Source organism: Lactuca saligna, chromosome 4 (assembly GCF_052625555.1).
Source record: "Lactuca saligna cultivar CGN05327 chromosome 4, ASM5262555v1, whole genome shotgun sequence".
Lineage (NCBI taxonomy): Eukaryota > Viridiplantae > Streptophyta > Magnoliopsida > Asterales > Asteraceae > Lactuca > Lactuca saligna.
In genome coordinates this window covers 123452704-123478525 of record NC_136420.1, presented here as the reverse complement: position 1 = coordinate 123478525, position 25822 = coordinate 123452704, and the positions used below count along the sequence as shown (strand labels likewise).

The following is a 25822-nucleotide window of genomic DNA, read 5'->3' as shown; positions in this document are numbered from 1 at the left end:
GTTTAACAAAATTATGAACCGCAAACCGCACCGCGAAATTCTAAACCGCATTATGCGGTACGGTTTGGTGCGGTGTGGGCGGTTTGTGCGGTTTATGCGGTTTTTTGCACACCCCTAGTATTTATAGGAGTGGAAAAAGGATAAAAAAACCAAAAAAAAAACCACGATTAGCCGTTACAGCAAAAAAAAATTACATTTTTACCGTTGATTAACGGTTCTTTTTCAAAAAAAAAAAAAAAAAAACTCCCAACGAATCGCAGCAAGAGAGATAGAGTGGGAGAGGCTCCCCTCTCCGTTTCCCCCACAACGCTTCCCCACGCCGATGGTGCGGTGTTCCGCCGGGCGGGAAGCTTCCTGCTGCCGTTTCCGGCCCCCGCTCCGTCCGGCCTTAGAAGTGCTCTAATTGTATTATAACTTCTAGCAGATCTCAAACCCCAAGAAAGGATTATGTGAGTTAATTAATCCTAATTATTGATAATGACCTCCGTAGTAGCATATGCACTTTTTTCACTAGTTTCCGTGATCATTATATCCATCCCTACTTTCACTAATTATGTGAGTTTATTGTAAGCGTTAATGATCGATTATGACTCTTTTTTTCTTGAAAATAATTTATGATGTCTTTATCAACACAAATTACATAGTAGTTTTGAGTACCATTTGATAGCAAGGACTAGCCTCATTAGTCGTTTATTCCAACATTGAATCACCTATTTATCGTTAGATGATGCTACATTTCTTCAAAACAATTAACGGGCAACCATAACTAAATATTTATGTCAATTTCATAGCAATTAACTCATCAATTATGTGCCTAACCTCTAATTCTAATAAGCCAAAGGTGTTATTGTATTGTCCTGTCATTATCAAAGTCGATATCAATTTGTCTCTAGGAATCAACTTTCTATGGATGAAAGGATTAAGAGCTGAAATTGAGTAGATTACTCTTTTCTTTTCAATTGGCTAAAAATATACTTGGATTTATTTCACTCTTTTTTGGCAAACATACGAGAAAATCGACTTGGCTATATACTGCTACAAGTATGACTTGAAGAGGCTGCTTGCTTAGAACATAAAAATTCATAAATAACAGATGAGGGTAAAAGCAATTTGATAAAAATACTTATTAATTTACATGTTTACCCTCTCCTCCTATAGTTTTAATCGGGCAACTGCATATACACACATACACACACATACACATGTATGTACGTGCAAATTCATATTCGATATATCATTCTTATTGCAAAAAGTAGGATTCTGCAGGAGAGAAGGTGTGATGATGCATGGTACTGATCATGAGTTAGACGTGGGAAGTTTCATTATCTTTCTAGTCAGCTCGTGGGGCCCATCAATTTGTATTCAGAAGCTCCTCAATCATTTGCAATGCAATCGCATCCTCTTCATCACCACCACCACCACCACCAGACGCCATCATCGGCGTCTCCACCACCATCGGAATTTCAACTTCAACTTCAGCTTCTCTCTCGACACTATCCTTCTTCTTTCCAAGCTCCACAGTCATGACCCAGTTAGATTCCGAATGAATCCCCGCCCGTTTCTGCCATACCCCGATGTGCGAACTTTCCGTGTCAAGCCGGAGACAGGTGAGTGACGGCGACGGAGACTTACAACATTTCCGTAGCTTTGCACTTAGTATCGCTGAGAGACTAGTAGTAGTGGTTGAAGACGACGGTGGTGAGTTGGTGGTTGCCGGAGTCGCGTCACTGTCTCCACCGCCGGATGTTTGGCCTTTGACAACCGGGAAATTTGTCTTTGCATTACGACCACTCATTAAAACGGCAGCCTCATCATACGCTCTGGCAGCTTCTTCCGCCGTTTCAAACGTCCCTAGCCATACCCTTCTCTTCCTACAAACAAACAAACTCATTAGATATAGAATGTGTTATCCGTGTGTATGTGTGTGAGAGAGAAAGAAAGAGAGAAATTGTGAAATACAGTAAAGGGTGGCGAATCTCGGAAACCCAAGAACCCCAATGGCGCTGACGGACGCCTCTGAATTTCTTTGTTTGTACCATTTGGAAGTGTGTCAGAAAGAAGTCAGAAGGAATCAATGAGATGAGATTTAAAAGCTGAAAACTCGGGAGAGTGTGAGGGGAAATATATAGCCGACTGAAAATATCAATAGGCCAAGTACGGAGGTGGTGTCCATGACACTTGAAGTCAACAATTTGTCTTGGGGTTGTAGTAGAGTTTGGAGATTTAGCTCAGCCCCTCATCTAAACTCAAAACTAAAAAGTTAAAGTTAATAATTTACCTGGAGGACTAGTATATATTATTTGAAAACCGAAACCCAAAATAAATGTTACAAGTCGATTATTATTATTTATTAAACACAAAGAGAAAGTAATTAAAGCAAAGCCAGCTTTCATGACATGATTTTTGAGAATGGTGTGTTTGTCGGTGAGGATTTAGCTCTTCCCCTTTTTATGGTTTAATTTTGTGGTCCTTTGAACATCATGGAGTGGGTCTCTCTCTTTCAACCCTCCTATTTTATCTCTCCCTCCATCACAAGGATGTGAAAATGATTCGTGTTAGGTTTACTTTCAACCCACACATGTTAAAGATTCGTGAAAAGTAAAAAGAACATAGAAAATTACGTCGATTAAGCTGATTGTGATCACATTGAACTAGAGAGGTTTTACATTGATAATCATGATAGGGTTTAAAGTGCCATACGAAACAACCTAGGCGTTGTGATCCTGAACTAATTATGTCACTGTCGTGGTCAGGTTTTTACCTGATAACCATCAGGCTCCACAGTAGTTCGATTGGTTTTTTTGATGATGGAGTTGAGAGATCCAAAACTATCAATTGAAACTATGTTTGATTCCAAGTATTTTTTGACCCAAATTCAAAAATAAGTTATGATTCATGCTTGACACGAAGATAATATAAAAAATACAAAAAAGACTTTTATTGGATTTGGAATTGAGTTTTTATAGCTTGCTTTTAATATATTATATATTTTAAGCTCGTTATTTTGTACTAAATGTAGTTTAGAAAAAGAAACAACTTCTGTGTAGCACTAAACAGCAACCACTCCTTTTTTTTTTTTTTTTCCCTCTGTATTTATTAACCACTAAAGGTTCTACTTTAGTAGTTACCACTAACACTTTGGGTTGCTCTTTTAGGGTAAAGATCTCAATCTCCATACCTGGCACTAATGCACAAATCCCTTTTTCATGGTGTTCATTGGGAAAAAAAGTGAATGTGTGAGTTTCCTTTTAAATCGATTACCAAGTTTGTGCAAATATTAAAAGAAAAATAGTAAAGTATGTTATACGTAGATCTTAGGCTTGATAAAATTACAAAGGAGATGGTTAATTATAATTGTTCATTTTAGCATTTCTAATATCTTAATTAGTATTTTGCATTCAAAAATAAGTTTCTTAATTAGTATATTACTATAATTTAATATAGGTACTTTTGTACAACTCGTTACATAGGGTCTACATCTGTGTCACAAAACTCATGCTCAAGTCTTTTCAGTTATAATTCTTATGAATGGACATAGTGGTTATTTGGAAGAAGAAAGTCTCGTCCAGTAATGTTGAAAGATAACAAAGGTGTCGAAACTCGAAACCATATTATATGAAAATAAAAAGTTTTTGGTCTATGACAGGTGGCGGCTACTCAACCACCAAATAGTTTCCTTTATTTTTTTTTTCTCTTATGTATTATGAATATGAATTATGAATTATGAATGAGCAATGATGCTATTAAATAGGTACTTGTTTTTAAAAGGAAGTGTCAATTTGGCATATTTATAATATCATTTACACCCACAGTGTTTACCCTTTCAAACAGTTGTCTTTTGTATAAAAGTATAGTAAATGGTTATAATAATATTTTCATAGTTATTGTAGTATTATTAGTAATACTTATTATAATTTATTAACATTAATAATAACAGTAATCAATATTGTTGATAATTTGCTACCAAAATTTATCGACCAGATGCCACGTTTGTTATAAAATGCGGGCGAAGTTGAAATGTGGGGCTTCTGGCCAGACTTCCATTTAAATACAAAGTTCCCATATTCCAGCTGCAAACACATGGGAGCACTAACCATTAACCTTTTTCAACCATCCTATGTAGGGTTAATTTGTTTTTTTGTTTTTTTTTTCCCTACAAATAAACTACTAATCGTTGGTCTATTTATTATTTGGATAAAATCCAATTACCCAATTGGACAATATGGATCGTACTATTTGGTTCGAATATTCAGGTCGTTGGATTGGTTTTCAATAAAATCGAATTATTATTTTGGATTTCGGATTAGTTTTGGTTTATAAATAAGAACAGAATAGTCCAAAAAAACCGAATACCAACTTATTATTTATTTATTTTTATTATATCTATAATTATTAATTTTGTAATATATTTTTTCTAATAGGTTAAAAAAGTTTCATCTAATACAAAACATATATATGTATTTTCTCTCAAAAGTTTTTTATCTATAAAATATTAAACTATAATATATTTTCTTAGTAGTTGTTAATAAATTTTAAATCACAACCAAGTTATTTGTTTTTACTTCTTCTGTAAAATTGGGTAATATTATAATTATATGTTGTTTTAGAATGTTTTGGTTTTTGAAAACCGAATTATAAAAACCGATCCAACCGAATTGTAATTGGATTGGATCGGATCGAATTTAAATTTTGTTTGGACTATTTGGATCAATATTTTGAAAACTGGAATCAATTTGGATTAACTTGATTGGATCAGATTGAATCGAGCCGATCCATCCAAACGAACGCCTCTAATTGTTGACATTTTCCTAAAATTTTCAGTAAATATTTTTATGATAATTTTTAGACAAAATTCGAGAAATGATTTATTTTATTTTATTATTATTCTTTTAATTTCTAGTATCTACTTAAGAACTTAAGGACAATGATGGAAATGCACACGACTTTCAAAATCTTGTGGTTTGTCCTTTTGATTAATATAATTAAAAGACATAGAAAATGATCGATTTACCAGCTTATTTATTTATTTTATTGTTTCTAAATAAACCATTTGCTTAATATCTTCTAAATAAAATTTAACTCTATCCCCCTCCTACATAATTCTACCTCAAATTGGCGCCCATCATATTGTAATTCGTTAGATCTTAGCTTTCGAAAGCATCGAGAGATCATTTTCCATTAATACGAGTTGATTTCTTCCATTTTTAGGGTTATCACTCATTTGGACAGTATGTTTCCAGTGAAGAGGAAATTGGACAAAGGGGATGTTGATTCGAAAACAAAATCAAATGTAAACAATGTCTTTTTGAAGTTTGCAAGGTAGGTTATGAAGAAAGAGGTTGGAATTATTCATGTGTACATGGCCTATCGATAATGGCTGTGAAAGCTTTTAGGTTTAACTTTAACTTTAGTTTATCCATATCATGTATATAACTTAAGATGATTTTGTTGGGTTTTATTCAAAAGTAGTTTAATTATAGTGTCAAAAATATCGTTATTAGCAATAGAAACAATTTTAGATTTGAATAAATTAAAACAAGTTTACCCACTAGAGATTATTTTACAAATATAGAAAGATTAAAATAACCATAGGAATAAAAGAATACAACATTTGAAGACTTTAGTTCCAATTGGGAGGTTAGAAGTTAATTAAGAATGTAGAGCGAAGCTCCACCTTAGTTAGGAATACCAATAATTTTTCAACTTGATAAAATGTTAGTCATCTTCTTGTAATAATAAAAACATTCTTAAGATTTAAGTTACACCCAAGTACTAAGTTAAAGAGAGTTTGCAAGTATTATTTTCCATCTAATAAGAAGTTAAACCTTTAAGATAAAGAGAAAGAGGAAGAAGAGAGCATGTATATGGTTTGATCAAGAGAAAAAAAGCTCACAACTAGTTTATATGCCTCTTACTTTATCCCTTTACCGGATGGGTCTTTAATACTTTAAGACACATGCTTTTGTTGGATTAGGTGTCTAAGCTCATAATTATTTTGGTATGTACTTGACCCGATTATGAGCATGGTCCTTTTGAGTTGCCTTCACCATAGCAACTGATAGGATGAATTATGGAGAAATAGGATAATTATGGTTTATTAAAATATTATAAGAATAATATATTAATTGAGAAATCATATTATTTAATTGATCAGAAATTAATTTGGTGATTAAAAGAGACAGATTAAATTCACGGGGACTGATTATGTAAATCAGTAATATTTATAGTTTGGGATCATGGACCTTATTGGTATAGGGTGGGAGAAATCTCTATGAGAGTCCATAAGGATTTCGTCTAACGCTTGTCCAATAAGGAGTTCATATGTTACTTAGGGCCTAAGTAAGGAAATTAGGGTTTCCAAGTTGATAACCCTAGAAGCCTAACTATAAAAGGAACCCTAAAGGCTCCCAAAAAAAGTCCCTAACCTTCTAAGAGAACCCTTCGACATTTTTGAAGCCTCTCCACTCTCCTTTGTTCTTCCTTATTGCTAGTGGTGTTTGTGACTCCATTAGATGTGCAACATTTGAGGCATTAGTATTTCAGAAGTCAAGATCACGAAGGATTGTGATTGTTATTGCTACATTAATGTTTCTAACCCTAATCCTATGTGATTTTCGGATTTGGTATGCTAGTTTTAGGGTTTGTGCTTTGGTATTCAATGTTGTATGTTCAAACTAGAAAAACCTAGATCAAAGCAATTAGGATTGCATGTACACCATAGGACTGATGTTATGCTCATAACCCAACAATGGTATTAGAGACTAGGTCGTTTTTCTAGTTGAATAGATGCAAAAGTGAACTGCTAAAGGATCAAAAAGTCGAAATTTGTTGTCTGATTGGTCCGATTCGGCGAGTCCATTAGTGGACTTGATGAGTTGCATGAACTTGTCGAGTCCATCAGTGAGTCTAGGGTTATGTTGCCGGAAATTTTGATTTTCTTGCCAGATTTTGATGAAGATAACTACCAAAACTCGTTTTTATTGTCTAAAATCGATTTTTATGATTGGTATGTTTATCCTTATCAAAAATGGTGGATTTGGTTAAATATGGATAATATAGGATTATTTTGAGTCAAATATTTGACCTAGTAAGTTTGAAAAGTTTCAAATTACACCCTTTAGGTTTTATAGTTTAAATTTGAACTTAAAAGTTTTAGTTTTTGAAATTTAAATAGTTAAACCCTAATGTTTTGAAAGGTTTCAAAACTTGTCCTTAAGTGTTGGAATTTAAAGATTTATTAAAAAGGTTTTAGTTTTGAAATATTAAATTCTAAAACCCTAATATTTGAATAGTTCAAATTACCCCCTTATGGTTTTATTAAATTAATTAAATGTTTAATTAAAAGAGATAATTATCAAATCCATAATAATATGGTTTAAGATTAATCAAATTAGAAGTCTAATTTATTAATAGTTTAAACCATCTAGTATTTTAAAAGTGTAAAATACACTCTTATACTATAAAATTAAAAGTCTAATATAATATATGTATAAGTAAAGAGTCAGTCTTACCGTTAGTAGGCCTCATTCACGAAGCTGATCTATAAGGGGTGTTTAAGGAAATTGCCTATAAAATGTCGAATGAATGGGTATCTACTCTTACCTACCACACTCTTGATTAGTGGATGGTCGTTAGCCGAACGGGTAGGATAGGACACAACCTTCCATTATAAGTATAATGAAATACGAAGTAACTAAACATTTTTACGAATTCCCAAATCTTAGTTACTTTAGGAAAAATGTGGAATTAGTGCTAATCCATGAAATTGCACATTGCACCTTGTTGGTAGTTAGTGGAGCGTTTGTGGTTAACCGACACACTAATATGAGACCAATGAAGGATGACAATGGGTTTCTCGTAAGATTATCATTGATCAATAGAGTGTGTGTGGTTAACCGACATATTGATTGGGTGGTGATCGACATTGATAGTACTAAACTAATTTGCATGGTTATCCACACCTTGTTTGTGATCCTTGACATCCCAGTCACAAACTTGAAGGGAATAATCGAGATTAAACACGCCATTGAAAAGTTCAATGAATCTCAAAAGATCCAAGAGTTTCAGTTTATTTAAAACTTAAATTCTTTTCGTTTTTCGTGGTAAAATTGGTAAATCGTCATTTACCTACCGACAAATATCTTGCAATTGGATTACGACATCCCTCTTCCGAATGGTAGAATATTGTGTTGGATCCTAGCCTTGATATTTCATTTGGGTGTTAGATAAAGGATTCTTATCACATAACAATCAAGATGTCAAATGACTATGGTATTCTCGAATCCTTTGGAAAAAGCTTTCCATTTGAAGGAGATGTTCCACAATTGAATCGTGGAAATGGAAATCATGCTTCACTTCCTCCACCTCCTCCAATAGTTCTCCCTGACCCACGTGTTTGAAGACTTGAAAAGTTCAAGGTCACCCAAGCTCTATTGGCAAGTAAACATGAAAATAGAAAGTTTGTGTGTGCACACGTCTTGGAGATGAAGTCACACATTGACAAGTTGGGAATGTTGGGTGTCATTGTCTCAAGGTAGTTGGTTGTTGACTTGGTTCTTCAATCATTCCCGAATCATATAGTGAGGTCATTAGAGAGTACAATATGATGGACCATGACGTGACCCTTATTGATCTTACCTATTTGCTTATTGCTGCTAAATCAGTGATGATTTAGCACATTGGTCAAGGAAATTTGTTGGGAAGATCAACCTCCCAAACTTCCATGGACATTGACAACAACAACACTGGAAGTCCAGAAAAGTCTTCTCTTCCCAATGGAAAGGGATTGGCCGAGGTCAAACCGTTTGACCAAATGGTAAAGAGAAAGGATGAATCTGAAATTGTCCTATGTGTTGTTCCAAAAGAGTCTGTTTGTTTCTACTGCCAAGAGAAGGGGTATTGGGTGTGAAGCTACCATATATACCTGAAAGATCGCAAGGATGGGAGAGTCAAGATGTATGACTCTGCTTCATGTAAATCCACTATCTAACTCTATTAAGTTCCTATTTGTAGATTCTTAATACATGATGTGATAAGATTACATTTTGATGTTTTTTAGGATCGAATAAAAGAAAGGAAACTTAAAAGGAACAGTGAGTTGAGTCTGATCACGAAGAAATGGATTTCGATCGCATGGTTTGATGATCGGATTTTTAAGCCGCTACTTAAGAGTTAGGATAGATTGCTTAGGAATGTTTACATAGTTTTCATTTGTAATTGCGATTGTAAGGAAAAGTTTTTACGCATTTTTATAAATAAAATAAATTTTGGTTTTGTCTTATTTATATCCATGCAATGACATTTGTGAAAATTGATGTTTGTATGTTTCTATTATTAGCAATATTGAAATGGATGTGATTCTTAATTATGATATTTGTGGTAGTGTCACAAATTTTCCAAATAAGGAAAGATTCTCATCACCTAAGTTTCAATTGGACAAAAATTTGGAATCATACGACTTCGAATCAAAAGCTTGGACGCACCTAGTATGCTCAATGTACCCTTATGTACGCTGAGGATACTCCCTTTTGACTCAAAGTGGCAACTTCAGTCCTTATACTTCTCATGGCCCAACTCAACATCCCAGGGCTACAATTTGAAACTTACAAAAGAGAAGGGGTTTGAAATTTACCTGCGAAGTTCAGGATGTTACAAAAACAACAACTTAAAAATTCCAACTAATAAAATATATAAAGAGTAATCACATTACCTTTGAAAGTGAAATGCAAACTGAAGGTGAAGTTGTAATGTGAAAAGATTGCATAGAGGTAATCTTGTAACACAAAAAACTAGAAATGCTTTAACAAAATAAAACTTAGAAATGGAAACTTATAAGATAAACAAAATAACATAAGTAGAAGAGTAATCGGCATACCTTTGGAAAATGATGTGAAACTTGATGAGGATACAGTAACATGCAAAAAATGGTAAGGAGGTAATGTAACATCCTAAAATTTTCAGAACGAAAAATTTCATTTTGAAATCATATATAAACCATAGCTCTTAAAATCATTTCGTCAAAACATAAGTCATAGTATCTCAAAACATCTTAAACGGTATATCCATATCAAAACATATGTCAAATATATTGGAGTAAACATCCCAGGATAAAAACATCATGGTGTGTGAGATGCAGTCATCCCGAGCTCTTCCCTTTACTACCAGAAGTACCTGAAACAAAAATTGAAAATTGTAAGCACGAAGCTTAGTGAGTTTCCCCAAACTACCATATACCATACATATAATCACATAATCACCTATAAAGATATCGTGGGCCCCGCCCGACATCGGACAGTGTCCAGCATCGGGCCCTGCCCGACATCGAGCAAAACTCAGTATACATATAATCATATTAACAAATACACATAAAATAATCATATAACATAAACATATAAACATTCCTCGGGCCCCACCCAGCATCGGACCGTAATCCGGAAAGCATATAAACATTCCTCGGGCATTGCCTGACATCAGACCGTAATCTGGAACATACAAATATAGACACATGCAAGAATCACGAAGACATCAATCATACAAACATTCCTCGGGTATCGCCTGGCATCGGATCGTAATCTGGAAAACATATAAACACACATCAGCACTTCCCGACATCGAACCTTAGTCCGGACTACATACAATCATAAATATGGGCTAGCATTGGTGCCTTCGACCCGACCAAACAGGAGGAAAACTCACTTCCAATGTCGGATGATTGCTAAAACGTCTCTGTCCTGGAATCAACTCTACTCACTCCTTGAACCAAAACAACCCCTTAGATACCATTTCATACTCATAACCCTTTAGGGTCAACTATGGTCAAAGTCAAAGTCAAGATCAAAGTCAAAGTCAACACTTTGAGTTGACTCAAATCATCGAGTTATCCCTCATCTCGACGAGTTTCCATAAATCATAGAATTGTGATATCCCGAGTCAACTCATCAAGTTTTCCCTCAACTTGCCGAGTTCTTACTTTTCATCAGAATCAGGACATTTCCAATCAACTCATCTAGTCCCTCCATGAACTCGTCGATTTTTTTAGTTTATTAGTCCCTTCTTAACACATTAAGCCCTTATTCTTCAGATCTAAACCCTATGCTCCAGATCTGGACTGGAAATGCCTCTAAAAGGGTAAAGTTTCCAACTTTACCCATTAATACCCTTCCTAAAGAGATTAAGCTCAAACCCTAACCCACAAATGCCAAACTCTTCATCCAAAAACCACCAAAACTACAAGATAGACCATAAGGTCATAGATCTGGACTCTAGGGACCGAAAGATCACGTAAACTTCCAGATTTCTTTACATGCATGGCCATTAGAAGCTCCAACAGGCCAAAATGATGGTCTAAAGGTTTCATGGGACTTCCATGGCCATAAAGTTGGCACCTTTATGCCATGAAAACCCCTTAAGAGCCTAGATCTGAAGTGTTAACCCATTTGGGACGTCCAACTCCCAGGGACCATGATATTCGGACAAAACCAAGCAAAATAATTCTAAAAGGAGATCTACTGAACTATAAGGCAATGTTCAAGCTTTATACCAGAAAAGTGTCGTGGATGAGACAAGGATTCTGAACCTATAAGCTCCTTCTTGTATCTTCAAGCTTTTCCTTCTTCCGATGGCTTCAACACACACCAAAAACACTCAAAATGGCTCACAATCACTCCAAGTAGCTTTAAGGTTTCGAGATTTAGGGTTAGGGACTTGGAGGCTGGAAATGAGGCCAACACCTTGGGATTAAGGTGTTTAAATAGGTTGTAAATCCCGGAAATTAGGGTTCCCTATCTGCCAGCCTACTCGTTGAGTTGAGGCCTCCCAACTCGTCGAATAGGTCACTTAAAATACGCGGCCCTTATGATTTCTTCTCGACGAGTTTGGGGCTCCCAACTAGTCGAGTTGCTCTATAAAATAGAATAAATTATAAGTTAAATATGTACCAGGAACCAGGTATTACAGGTAATGGTGAAAACAATTTATAATTGTAGGAGTTTGTTGAAACCAGCAGAAGAATATTGATTTCCAAAAAATTAGTTGAGAATAATTAGTGTGTTGAGCATATTAAAGTTGTTAATATGTAGTCCTATAAAACCTGGTTGGTGTTGATTTATGAGCTAAAAAAAGAATGGTTGTTAGAACTAGGGCCTATGAACTCTAAAAATGGGTCATCTAAGGAGAATAAAACCCGACCACTTTTTCTAAATCAGGTCAATTAAAAGCCCCAATTTTCATCTAATATAATCTTTTGTTTTCAAAACCGGGTGCTAATTAGGTGTTAGGCATGCACAAACCGTTTTTTTTTAACCGGACCGGTTCAAAAAACCAGTTCGGTTCTGGTCAACGAAGTCAAAATCGGTTCACCACCAAAATAATTCAAACCTATACAAACCGGTTCGGTTCAGTACAAACCGATTCACCTTAAATCGGTTCACCATAAATCGGTTCCTAAACCGGTTCGGTGAACCATTTCAAAAAAAATCAGACGGAATTACTTCTTTTTTACAATGTTTGCTTTGTTTCTTAGGATATCATGACTAATATATGCATGTTTAATTTGTAAGACCGGTTCATAACCGATTCAAAATTAGTTCAAAACCGGTTTTCTAGATCGGTTCAGCATAAACCAGTTCGAATGGCTAGAAGTCCTAATTACTACAAACCGGTGGTTCGGTTCGACATCGGATCGGTTCAACGGTGGACCAGTTCAAGGGTGAACCGGTTTTCGGTTCGGCCACTGGTTTTTTTGTGCAAGCCTAACTAGCAGGTCCTATATACTTTTTTGTAGTAGTGTATCTATATTAGCACCTATTTAATATTGGCTAGCTATTGAAATGAGTATCATGGTTGCTTCCAAATTGATATGATATTAAACATTTTGAGCATGGTTAGACAAAATTTATAGTTACCCCTTCGGTTACGGTTGACATCATGGTATTAACACACGTATATTCCAATGAGCTTGTCAATCGTTTCCATTTCGTAAAGTAACAGTAAATGAAGGGTACTCTGACGAGGTATTCTGTATGAAAGATGAATAAATATATACATGAAATATTTCTATTATAATTGATATGATAATATTATATTTGATGACCCATGATGTAAAATGAGTTAGTTATCTTTTTTTTTTTTTTTTAATTTTTAAATCCATTTTTTGATTGATACACATGTTTGAATCATGGTAACATATTTTTCTTAATTTAAATTAAAACCTTAAATCATATATTCAAATAAAATAGTAAATAAATAATAAACAACTAAAAAATTATAAAATCAAATATAATAAACATAATAAACAAAAACTATATTAATAATAAGATAATATTATAATTTACATAATTGATTTAATAAAGATAAAAACAATTAACATATATTTTATTTTAACTAGTAAAGTATCCCGTGCGTTGCACGAGTCATATTTTTTTTTTTTTCATTTCTTTACCTATAGTAACAATGTAGTTACATTTCTATAAACATAAATGCAACATCCTTACAATACTTTTCTCATAATAGCAATATACTTACATTTGTTTACATAAAAATAGAAGTTGTCCTATAAAGCCATGACAACGGTTGTAAATTGATGCTATAGGCATCGATCATTCTCGGAAATTTCTTCCAACTGTATGTTTTTTTGGTTTCTTTTAGCCACAAATATGATCCATAAGTTCTGCAATACAAAACAATAAAATAAATAAGAAATTGGGAATACAAATTAGTGCATCGTTTATCGTCATTGCTTTTAACCAACGTAGATGCGAAATAAGAGGTTACTTTTGCTCTCTTCCGGAAGCTGAAGCTGGTGCATGGATTTCAAGCAACACACGGATTTCAAGCAACACACATCAGTGGAAACAACCTCTTGTAATAACACCAATCAACTCCACGAATATTGAGCCATTGCCTGTGCACCAATATCTGGAATGAGCCATGAAAGTGGCTTTGTTTCATGTTTTTGTTTATGTTTGGAGAAGACATGATGTGGGATGTATTGTTAATTGTCAAGAAAAATCCAAACGGACTTGTCTTTTTTCATGTGTCCAGCAATGCCAAAAAAAAAAAAGAATTATACAACATGAATACACCAAAATAAAAATAAAAAATAAAAAAAGGAATTAAAGGGAATCACCTTAATCAACTGTTTCTTGCGATTTGAAGTGAGTTTTTTTAGCAGATGCAAGTGCATCCTCTAGTTTCTATAACAAAAAATAAAGATCATGATAAACTGATGGAGGGTAGAATTGTAATTTTTTGTTTATTATGAGGTTGTTAATTATAAGACCTGTGACTTTTCCTGCAGCTTAGATACATCATCACCTTTCTCTTCTACAAGCTCTTCCATTCGATAAACTTATGAAATGCAAGTTTAATATTAACACAAGTCAGTAAAACATAAAGCACAAACTTACTAATACTGTGTAAAAAGCACCACAATTAACTATTATTTTTTTGTTTAAACGAAAACAATTAATTATCATTATCATATAGATAAAAGCATTTTGAAAAGCAAAAACTCAAACCTCTTTCTGAAGTTCTTCTATTTTTTGGCGTGAAACGTTGAGTTGTTTTGCAGCATGATGATCATGATCTCCATCACTTGACCCCGATGGATGCTCTCTGCTATGTCGATCATTGAAATCAGAACTGCATAAACATACATCAATTTGGTATGGGAACACAAATATAGTATTTTGCTAAAAGGGTAAAATGGTAATCTTACCCATTTTGCAATTTAGTTGTTTGATCTTTATACTTGTTTCCACTCCTATGATGAATGTCACTTCTTCTTATCTCCTTCTCTTGATCCCTATCATTTTCCCATGCTTGATCACCTTCATGTCCCCTGTCTCTGACCCTATCTCTGTCTCTGTCAGTGTCTCTATCAATGAAACGGTTGCGAGACCGATCAAGATCACATGCACGCTCATATCCCCTTTCTTTATCTTGATCAAGGTCTCTACACCTATCTCTACCACGACCATAGTTTCTCTCTCAACAGTTTGAAACAAATCAATCGATTCAGAAGATTGAAAAAGCTAAAAGAAAGAAAGACATTAAGATGTGACCAAATATAATTTTATATGAATACCCTTCCATCCATATCATTGATAGCATCAACTGCAGATCGGGGATTTGTGAAAGTAACAAAGCCATAGCATTTTCCACCTACTCCACGATCATTGCTTATCTGGAAGTCAAATGTAAAAGCAGATAAAATTAGGTCGTCTTCTATATATTGAGGCAACAAAATGGCAATATGAAAGTAACAAATACATGGATATGTTTTAGGGCAAATAGAATGAAGTTACTGAAGATTATGTAGCATTATTGAAATCACATGGTGAGTTCATGCTAACTGATTCTCAATCCATCACAAACGTTTAAAAAGTTTACTCTTGACAGATTCTTAATAAAGGAAACACTACTAACGATTTTGGTTCATCAATCGTAGTCTACAACTAATACTAATCCCTTCAATCATTGAAAACAATCTTACATATTCTATCGGTGAAGATCCTTGAGAAAAGTTTCAGGCTTCATATCAGCAACTACAACAACAAATGGTCGGAGATGTTTCCTCTTCCAAACCATTGCATTAACTTCTCTTAATGTATCACCGGTCCACTGATGCGACCAAAAACCAGTACCATATTAATACGAAATCAATAAAAAAAATACTAAGCATACATAAAGATTATGATGGAGCCTTAGAAACAAAAACCCATCGCCGCAGTGTATCCCCAACCTCCCCTATGGATTCCATCTGTATGCATGAAAACTAAATTTAAAAGTAATACTTTTTAGTTTGAAGATGAATTTGACATTGGGTGGCCGATGTCACCTGTTTTTGTCGTGGAAGCCGAGGAATTCACCGAATCAAGGGTTGAAATCAAGAGCCGACGACGGAGCAGATGAAGGAAATATCAGGAATGCCATATATATTTGATTCAAACCATCTAATTTAAACAATTAATCAAACAAATTATAAACCAAAATTGAAGAACAGGAGGTGAGAAGAAGCTGTCGGTGACGGTGATCTCTAATTAATATCAATTACCTTTGATAAAGGGGAAATTAGGGCTCATGAATTAGGATGATGGCAACGATGATGGAGGCGGTGGCGATGGTGGCATCCTCTTCTACACCTTTGTAACTAGTTGTCGGGGTGGGGTGATCGTCTGCCTCGTCTCCGTCGGTGGGACGTCGACCCCGGATGGTTGATTAATGAATTTCTAGAGAGAATTCTTTCGCAGAAGGAGAGGAGATCGTCAGTGCGAGGGTGAGGTGAAGAAATGGGGTTGCTCATCCGAGACGGCGAGTGTTGGAGGATGGAGATGAAGTCGGTGGTAGATATATGGAAGTTTTGTATTGGACAAAAGAAAGGTGGAATCATAGAGAGAAACACGTAGAAAGAGAAGAACGCATCAAGCATTGGACATGTTGAAAGCGGTTTAAAATTTTTACAAAAAAACCCCCTCTAATTAAACTAAAATGGAGAGAAAATTGGTAACAAAATTAGAGGGACCATAGTTGGATAGATTTTCAACAGTTTACTGTTGAAATCTATCACAACTTTAATATATATATATATATATATATATATATATATATATATATATATATATATATATATATATATTAAATCAATAAAATTAAAAAGTTATTATAATTAAAAGTTCGAATATAAATAAAAAGACATTTAGCTTTATATAAAAAGAAAAAAATTCTAAGATTAAGCTTTCCTGTCAATCCATGCTTAAATTATTAATTTTTTGGGAAATAGACTTATTAAGGTAATTAATTTTTCGGTTTGTTCATATATGGATAATTTTTTTTCTGTACACATCTAGGTAATGAATTTTTTGAAAGTGTTCACATACGACAATTATGACCGGCTGTAGCAGGTCACATCTGGTCATAGCCAGTCATAATGGTTATATGTGAACACTTCCAAAAAGTTGGTTATCTAGATGTGTGCAAAAAAAGATAGTTATCCAGATGTGAACAAACCGAATAGGTAAAAGTAAATTACACGAATGGTCCCTATGGTTTGGGTAATTTGTACGTTTGATCTCTAACTTATTTTTTAACACGGATGATCCCTACTGTCTATTTTTGTTATGCGTTTGGTCCACGTCTTACCTCAAAAGACTATTGTGCCATTTTGAATTTACTTTTTAATTAAATTTCTTAATTATGTATTTATTTTTTATATATATTTAAAAAAAATTAATAGACCACACATATATGTATCTCCTCACCCACAACCCACTGTCTCTTTATTGAAATTTACACCACCGCAACCCAGTAGAAGAATTGTGGTGTTGGTTCACCGGAGTTGAATGACCGAAAAAGACGGAATAGTAAAGACGTCGATGTCACTAAAGATGGAAAAGAAATAGAAGTTGAAGATGATGAGAGATGCGATGATGATTGGAGAGATGCAACTTAAAATTTTCAAATGTAGTTTTGCGTTTAGGGTGAGGAAGCACAGATATGCGAGGTCTATTAATTTTTTTAAATATAGAAAAAATAAATATAGAAAAAATAAATATATAAATAAGAAAATTAATTAAAAATTAAATTAAAAATGAGACAATAGTCTTTTGAGGTAAGATATGAACCAAACGCACAAAAAAATATTAAGTATTATTTGAATTAAAAAATAAATAAGGGACCAAACACACAAATTACCCAAACCATAAGGATCATTAATGTAATTTACTCTTATCTTTTCGGTTTGTTCATATCTGGTTAACTATCTTTTTTTTTACACATGTAGATGAACTTTTTGACAGTGTTCATATCTGACCATTACGACAGGATGTAACCCACGACAACCGATCATAATTGTCATATTTGAACACTTCCAAAAGTTCTTAACCTAGATGTGTAAAAAAAATACTTACCCAGATATGAAAAAACTGAAAAGTTAATTACCTTAATAAGTCTATTTCCCTACTTTTTCGGACATGTTATTCAATCTAGGGAGATGATAAATTTACGTTATTTTTTAATAATCCATTGATTTTTAAATTTAATTGAAAATTTTATCCTCATCTAATTTAGAATGTAGTTTAATCGCACAACTTTAATACTTAATTTTTTGCTTTTAGTTTTTAGAGAAATCTCCCGAAATGTCACACCCTCGAACCGGACGGCGGAAACGTCCGATGGCTCTTGTGACTCAAATTGAATACCCTCACAATGAATATACACTAATCATAACATAATTCATCACCATGCATTGGAATATTACAACTGATATTGTTTACATTCAGTACATTGTTTTAGACATTACACATCCATAACATAAACGTCCGAGGGCTCTTGTGACTCAAATTGAATACCCTCACAATGAATATACATTAATCATAACATAATTCATCACCATGCATTGGAATATTACAACTGATATTGTTTACATTCAGTACATTGTTTTAGACATTACAAATCCATAACATAAACTGTCTGACAGATAATTTAAGCAAAATACCATGACATTTCTTGATACTTATTCTTCGGCTTACCTGTTACCTGAGAATACAAGTTATTTTCGAAAACGTCAATATATAAATTGTTGGTGAGTTCATAAGTAATGTTATGGTAAAATTAGGGTTGTAAACGAACCAAACGAACACGAACAAGGTCTTGTTCATGTTCGTTCGTTTAAGTTAGCCGAACAACAAACGAACACGAACAGATAAACGAACGAGATATTCTTGTTCATGTTCATTTGTTTATCAAATTATCTTGTTCATGTTCGTTTGTTTATGTTCGTGAACATGCTAAACGAACATAAACGAACAAACATAAACGAACAAAGATAAAAAAAACACAATTGAACATATATGAACATAAACGAACATATAATATAGCAATATTATAAAAAAAATTAAATATAAATGAATATAAATAAACTTAAACAAACGAACATAAACGAACATCATAAACAAACGTTCACAAACATAAATGAACGAATGAGACCATTGTTCATGTTCGTTCATTTAATTTAACGAACGATAACTTTTGTTCGTGTTCGTTCATTTATTAAATAAATGAACCTAAACGAACTTCCCGTCGAACAGTTCACGAACGGTTCGCCGAACGTTCAGTTCGTTTACAGCCCTAGGTAAAATGATTTGGTGAAATTTGAAAAACCCAGAAAATCCGATATTTTCTGGAAAAAAAATGTTTGTTTATAAAAAGTGTGAAGATCCGTAAATATGCTTGTTGATTTTCAAAGCATGTTTAAGGGTTGAACTTTGTATACGTCACACAAGTGAGAATGTTGAACTTCCCGGGAAAACCCGCTGTATTCCCCAATACGTAAATTACATGACTTGTTTATTGTTATACCGATACGACGAATGTTTTGATTACCCAGGTGCCATTGGATTAATTAGGGTTTGTGAGTCGTTACAATCACGCTGAAACGACCCAAAAATACGACCTAAAAATTTCGTTTTTCAATATAATCAAAACCATAATATGGGTATCATAACATAAAAACATACGCGATGTATCCCAAATCATAATAAAATACTGTGCGGAAAACTGTATCATACTATATCAAATCCAAAACAACTAAAACCATCCCCAGGATAAAAGCTAAGCTGTGGTGTGTGCGATGCTATCACCCCGAGCTCTTCCCTTTGCTTGCGGAAGTACCTGAAACCAAAACTGAAACTGTAAGCACGAAGCTTAGTGAGCTCCCCCAAACTACCACATACCATACAATAACATATAAACACATATTGGGCCTCGCCCATTGCATCGGACCGAAGCCCGGAAACTGCATCGGACCGAAGTCCGGAACTGACTGGGACCTTGTCCCCTGCATCGGACCGAAGTCCGGAACTAACTGCATCGGACCGAAGTCCGGAACTGACTGGGACCTTGTCCCCTGCATCGGACCGAAGTCCGGAACTAACTGCATCGGACCAAAGTCCGGAACTAACTGCATCGGACCGAAGTCCGGAACCGACTGGGACCTTGTCCCCTGCATCGGACCGAAGTCCGGAACTGACTGACTGAACATGGCATAGCATAACACATCAACTAACATGAACACATATACGGCATACTACATCGGGCCGTAGCCCGGAACACATAACACTTAACGCATAAAACATAACACACAAATCCTGTTCGAGCCACGAAGGCATCAAACATACTAGCTACTGCATCGGACCTAAATCCGGAAACTACTGCTAACTGAACGGGCCGGCATTGTGGCCTTAGACCCGTTCCTACTGGAAGGAAACTCACCTCGTAAGCCGGCTGCTGAGTGTGTGGCTCGGGAAGCTAACGGCTGCTGCTCCTGAATCTCCTCGGCTACAAGTCCATAAACACACTCAATCAAATACTAAACACTGCGCTTGGGGTAAAATGACTCTTTTACCCTTGGTCAAAGTCAACTCTCTTTGGGCTGACTCGCCGAGTTGGGCCGCCCAACTTGCCGAGTCCTACTCTCACTTCTTAGTTCTACTCGCTGCTACTCGTCGAGTGTGGCATCGACTAGACGAGTACCCTCTCGATCCAAGAACTCAGACAATCTTCATCCGACTCGCCGAGCCATATGAACAAACTCGACGAGTTGTTCTTGATCTTAAGAAGATTGCCTTGGACTCGCCGAGTTGTATGAACAACTCGCCGAGTCCCTCCATCACTGAGTCTACCCTCAACTCGCTGAGTCCACTCTCTAACTCACTGGATCCACTCGACACTGATAAAAATGAAGGAATCGGGAACTCGCGACCCAACTCGCCGAGTCGTTCTTCCCGACTCGCCGAGTTGCCGCCATGCAACTGATTTTTACTCGATTTTGTTTGAATCCAACACATACAATTGATAGATCTGAGTCCAATAAGCTGATTTACCACGTAAAGTTTCCAACTTTACGTGTACAACCTCATGAATAAGGGAAATAAGGCTAAAAGATGCACAAAATGGGTAGATCTATGGTTAATATGCAAAGTAAGTCCAAAAAGGCAGTAGATCTAGGCTCTACAACACCCAATCATTCAGATCTAAAGATATCTCGACTTATTAAGGCATTCATGCAAACATAAGGCTTGGAACAAGCATCAACTAGATCCTAGGAGAGATCTAATAGAGGTTTAAAGCATATAACAAGAGGGGAAATCCGAAAATACCTCAAATAACTCAGATTTGCCCTTGGATCTTTGCACTACACCTCTTCTCCTTGCTCCTTTCTTCTTCTCCTTCTTCAAACCTTCACAAAATGGCACAAAACACTTAGCTCACACAAGGGTGGATTAGGGTTCTTTCTCACAGTGTTCTCAGGGTGAGGGAGGCGAGAATGGGGCTATAAGGTGACTTAAATAGTGGGCAACCTGGGGATTTAGGGTTTCACCCAGACGGATGGACTCGCCGAGTCAGGGATATGGACTCGCCGAGTCCCCGGCTCACGCGTGCTCGAAGTCGCGACCCTACTCGGCGAGTCGGGCTATGAACTCGCCGAGTCCCTCATGCAAAACTTACAACAATTACCAATGAATTAACATACCGGGAACGGGTCGTTACACACGCATTTAAAGAAATGACTAGTTTATAACTACAAATTACGAACGACCCTTAAGGCGTCATCCGTACTACTCACTTAATCCAACCACCCTGATTTCTCATAATTAACACCATGAATCTGTTTACTTGATTTCTCATAAGCCCAACAACTGAGGAAAAAGGAGGGTACGAAGCCCCCTTTATTTCCTGGAGTTATTCAAGGTTATTGGGAATGCGAAAGACACTTGGCCCAACTCGCATTTGACTTCTCGACCTCACTAGCAGTACTAATGGGCCATTAGGGCCCAATAACACATTAAAGCTATTGAAAGTCCTTTTACGTGGAATTGGGTCATAGAAGGCCCAATATCACGTAAGTATAATCCCTTTGGGCCCTAAGATCACGTTGATGGGCTAGCAAGTCCCAACAAGCATGATTTGAAACTTTCAAGCCCAAAGTTTGTATATTAACTGATTGTAATTACCGTGATTAACGAATTACTTTGGTTTAACGATTTTGTGCTGTTATTGATTCGAGACCGAATCAATTCGTTTTGTAACGATATGTGTTATTGAGAGTGTATTTGTTTTCCTTTTCATCGGTAGTCGCGGATCATGTATCTTGATTTGATTTGTTTGTAAGTAAAGTTTGACCCTTTTCATTACTCTTCCTTTTATAAAAATAACACTTTTGGTCCTTTTATATAAAAGAATTTCATTTTTAGTCCTTAAAAAACTTTTCTTGACACTTTTGTATAACTTATTTGATGAAAACACGATTTTAACCCAAAGTTTATTTAGTTGGCAGCTTCAGCCCCTCTACAATAGTGATTCTCGGTTAAGGATCCATTTTTCACAACTTTTACAGTTTTGGCACAAAATCTAAAAAGTTTGCATTTTTAGTCCTTTTTGATAATGAAAAGCATTGTTGAACCTTATAAACATTCTATTATGCTAATTACTCCCTGTTTTACAGAAAATTTCATTTCCAGCCCTTCAACTTGTAAAATTTTCGCATTTTGAGGCTTATTGGGCCGAAAAGCCCAAAATTAGCCCATTAGGTTAAAAATTTACATTTTAAGTCCTTAGAATTTTCTAAAAATCAGGAAAATATTTATGGAAACTGTTTTGGCCTCTTTTAACCTTCCAGAAACCGTGACTTGTTTATTTTTACCCCAAGTTTGCATTTTTGACAATTTAGGCCCAAAAATGGGTCTCATGTTCATCCTAACCGTATAAACTATTTTTCTTGACTTGATTAGTGTATATTAGCTTAATTTATGTTTATTTTTTTTCTCATATCTTAGATCTCAGTTTTTACACACTTTTTGATAACATATTAATCCCAAAACACATGATAACACACACATACATGCATCAAATCACACATAGCATACATTTACACATAGATCTACACATTTTCTTGTATTCTCCCGTATAAAACTCATAAAAACCGAAAAGGAATGGGTATAAAACTCACCTTGAGTTGTGATTTCGGTTTTAAAGAATGTTGGGAGGAGTTTGATGTTACTTTCGGCCCTAGCAAGCCCTCCTTTGTTGATTTCGAACTTAGAGGGTTTCTAAGAGAGTGATCATGATTTTGCATGGGTTAGGAAGAGATTTTTGATAAAACAAAGAATCTAGATCATAGATCCAAGCATGATCTTACTTTAGATGAATAGTTTGTGTGATAATTTCCTTGAAAGCTCCCTAGATGTCGAAAATTTTGGAGAGGAATGGAGAGAGTTTCTTTGAGAGATTTTTTAGTGAAGTGTGTGTGTTGGTGTTGTTTCGGCCGAGAGAAAGAGAAAGTTCTTGAGGTGATGTGTGCATGGAGACATGGGATAAGTTGCATGGAATACCATTATGTAAAAATGAGGTGGCCATGAGAAGTCAACTCCTCCTTTCATTTGGGCTTGGGCCGACATTTTGGAGAGGAAAAGGAAATAATTGGGCCCTTAAATGCCTAAGTCCAAATCATATATAATTTAGATAATTATTGGCCCAAAATAAATCAAGAAATGATTTTTATGGCCCATTAGGGCTAATTAGGTTAGTTATGGCCCAATGAGGTCCATTAAGGTATTTTATTTCATTCTACGCCCAATATGGCCCAAAATGTTAAAATAAATGAAAGTGGGTCCAATTAGAGCCCATTCAAGAGTTCTAAGCCCAAGATAGTCCAATTGGAAGCTTATTGGTCCATTGGGCCCAATAAGGAAATCCTAGTCTAAAAATGGACTCAAACAAGGATTTTTTTTTAGGGTTTCCAATTGTTTGTTGGCTATTTGCAGTGCATGTATGATGTGTTTGATTGAGATTTTGTTGTTAATGAATAAGCATCTTACATGCTTTCCCATTTTTGGTTTACATTTGTTATCTTTGTTCAATGCTTACAAGGCTTCAAATTCCTAGTTGTGACATCATCCCCCCGTTAGAGGGAATTTCGTCCTGAAATTCTTTTGAAAGCCCGATTTGAGAATGTTATAATAGATGAGGGTACTTTTGCTTCATTTGATATTCACGTTCCCACCTGAATTCTGGCCCACACTTCTTGTTCCACCGTACTTTCACGATCGGGATGCGACTTTGCTTAGTACGCTTCACCTCCCTGTCCATGATTTCGACTAGTTCTTCAACAAACAGGAGGTTCTCGTTGATTTCAATTTCTTCAAGGGGAATGACAAGAATTTCATCGGATAGACACTTCTTTAGATTAGAAACATGGAACATGGGGTGTACACTGTTGAGCTTAGCGGGTAGCTGCAGTCTGTACGCCACTGGACCAATTCGGGCAAGAATCTCGAAAGGTTCAATGTATCGTGGGTTCAATTTTCCCTATTTTTCAAAACGAATGACCCCTTTCCAGGGAGAAACTTTTAACAACACTTGATCCCTGACCTGAAACTCTAAGGGCTTTCGCTGTCTATAAACGTAGCTTATTTGTTGGTCGCGCGATGCTTGTAGTCGAGCTCTGATTTGAACTATCTTTTCCATGGTTTCACGTATGATCTCCGGTCCCGTTAACATCTTGTCTGATGCTAGTTCCCTCGCTAGCTGGGTGTCGCCCACCTCAGCCCAACACAATGGTGATCTACACTTACGTCCATATAGCGCTTTGAAGAGAGCGACTTTGATGCTCGAATGGCAATTGTTGTTACACGAGAATTCAACTAAGGGTAAGTGGGTATCCCAGGACTTCCTAAAGTCTATCACGCATGCGTGAAGCATATCTTCGAGCATCTGAATGGTTCGTTTGCTTTGACCATCCGTTTGTGGGTGATAAGCAATGATCATGTCGAGATGGGTTCCCAGTGCTTTCTGAAGTGATTGCCAAAAACGTGAAGTGAACCTACTATCTATCTGAGATGATAGACATTGGTACTCCGTGAAGCCTCACGATTTCTCGAATGTATATTCTTTTCAGTCTCTCCATATTGTAGGATTCTTTTATTGGCAGGAAATGAGCGGATTTCATCAGTCGGTCAACTATTACCCATATAGTGTCCAATCCATCTGACGTCTTGGGTAGCTTGGTCACAAAGTCCATAGAAATCCCTTCCCATTTCCACTCAAGAAATACTGGTTGCTGTAATAACCCTGAGGGCTTCTGGTATTCTACCTTTACCTTGGCGCAAGTAAGACATTTGCTGACATAGGTGGTAATTTATGCCTTCATGTTAGGCCGCCAATAATGTTGTTTAATATCCAAGTACATTTTATTCGAACCCGGATGGATGGAGTATCGCGTCTTGTGAGCTTCACTCATGACTACCTCCCTAAATCCTCCAAGTTTAGGGACCCAAATACGGTTCATGAAATAGTATACTCCGCCCTCTTTCACCTCGAGATTCTTCTCCATTCCGCGTAATGCTATTGGGTTTTGAGCATTCTAACACTCCTAAGTGTACATGCAACCCTAAATACCTTGGATCTATGTTTTCTCTATTATACATGCAAATATGAACATCCAAGGTATTATCCTAATCTAGCATACAAAACAATGAATATAACAAGATAGAATACATACCTCTTTGATGTAGAATGTTCTCAAGAAGCTTGAGTGCCTAGTGCCCCATGTGTGACACCTTAAATAGCTCACACACCATCATATGCACTTACAAGACTTAGAGAGAAACACCACACTTCTAAAATCGGCTAGCCCTTCTCTTCCTAACTTAGTGGCCGATTTTTTCAAGAGTATGATCTTTATATAGTTGTTACAATTAGGGTAAACCCTAATTGTCATGACTTTCCATTTCCTTGGATCCATGGGTTCAAATACACCATGGAGCAT

At 35.7% G+C, this 25822-nt stretch overlaps 1 protein-coding gene and 1 long non-coding RNA gene across 8 annotated transcripts; both read right to left on the bottom strand.

Annotated features, from left to right (window-relative positions):
- Positions 1-1061: 1061 nt before the first annotated feature.
- On the bottom strand, positions 1062-2260 carry LOC145042723 (ethylene-responsive transcription factor WIN1-like). Its single transcript, XM_078991193.1, has 2 exons — positions 1960-2260; positions 1062-1871 (listed from the first exon to the last, which is right to left on the bottom strand). Exons 1-2 carry the CDS (start codon positions 2037-2039, stop codon positions 1352-1354), a joined length of 600 nt encoding a protein of 199 aa, XP_078847319.1. The 5' UTR covers positions 2040-2260; the 3' UTR covers positions 1062-1351.
- Positions 2261-13369: 11109 nt separating this feature from the next.
- LOC145042722 (uncharacterized) lies at positions 13370-16433 on the bottom strand. 7 transcript variants are annotated; one of them, XR_013680734.1, is made up of 10 exons: positions 16055-16433; positions 15839-15953; positions 15719-15775; positions 15494-15621; positions 14717-15184; positions 14517-14640; positions 14279-14346; positions 14126-14192; positions 13771-14022; positions 13370-13666 (listed from the first exon to the last, which is right to left on the bottom strand). It is a non-coding gene; the product is annotated as an uncharacterized LOC145042722 (long non-coding RNA). The 7 variants fall into 7 exon arrangements; XR_013680731.1 differs by having other exon boundaries at positions 15685-15760; XR_013680732.1 differs by having other exon boundaries at positions 15719-15760.
- Between the last annotated feature and the right edge of the window lie 9389 nt (positions 16434-25822).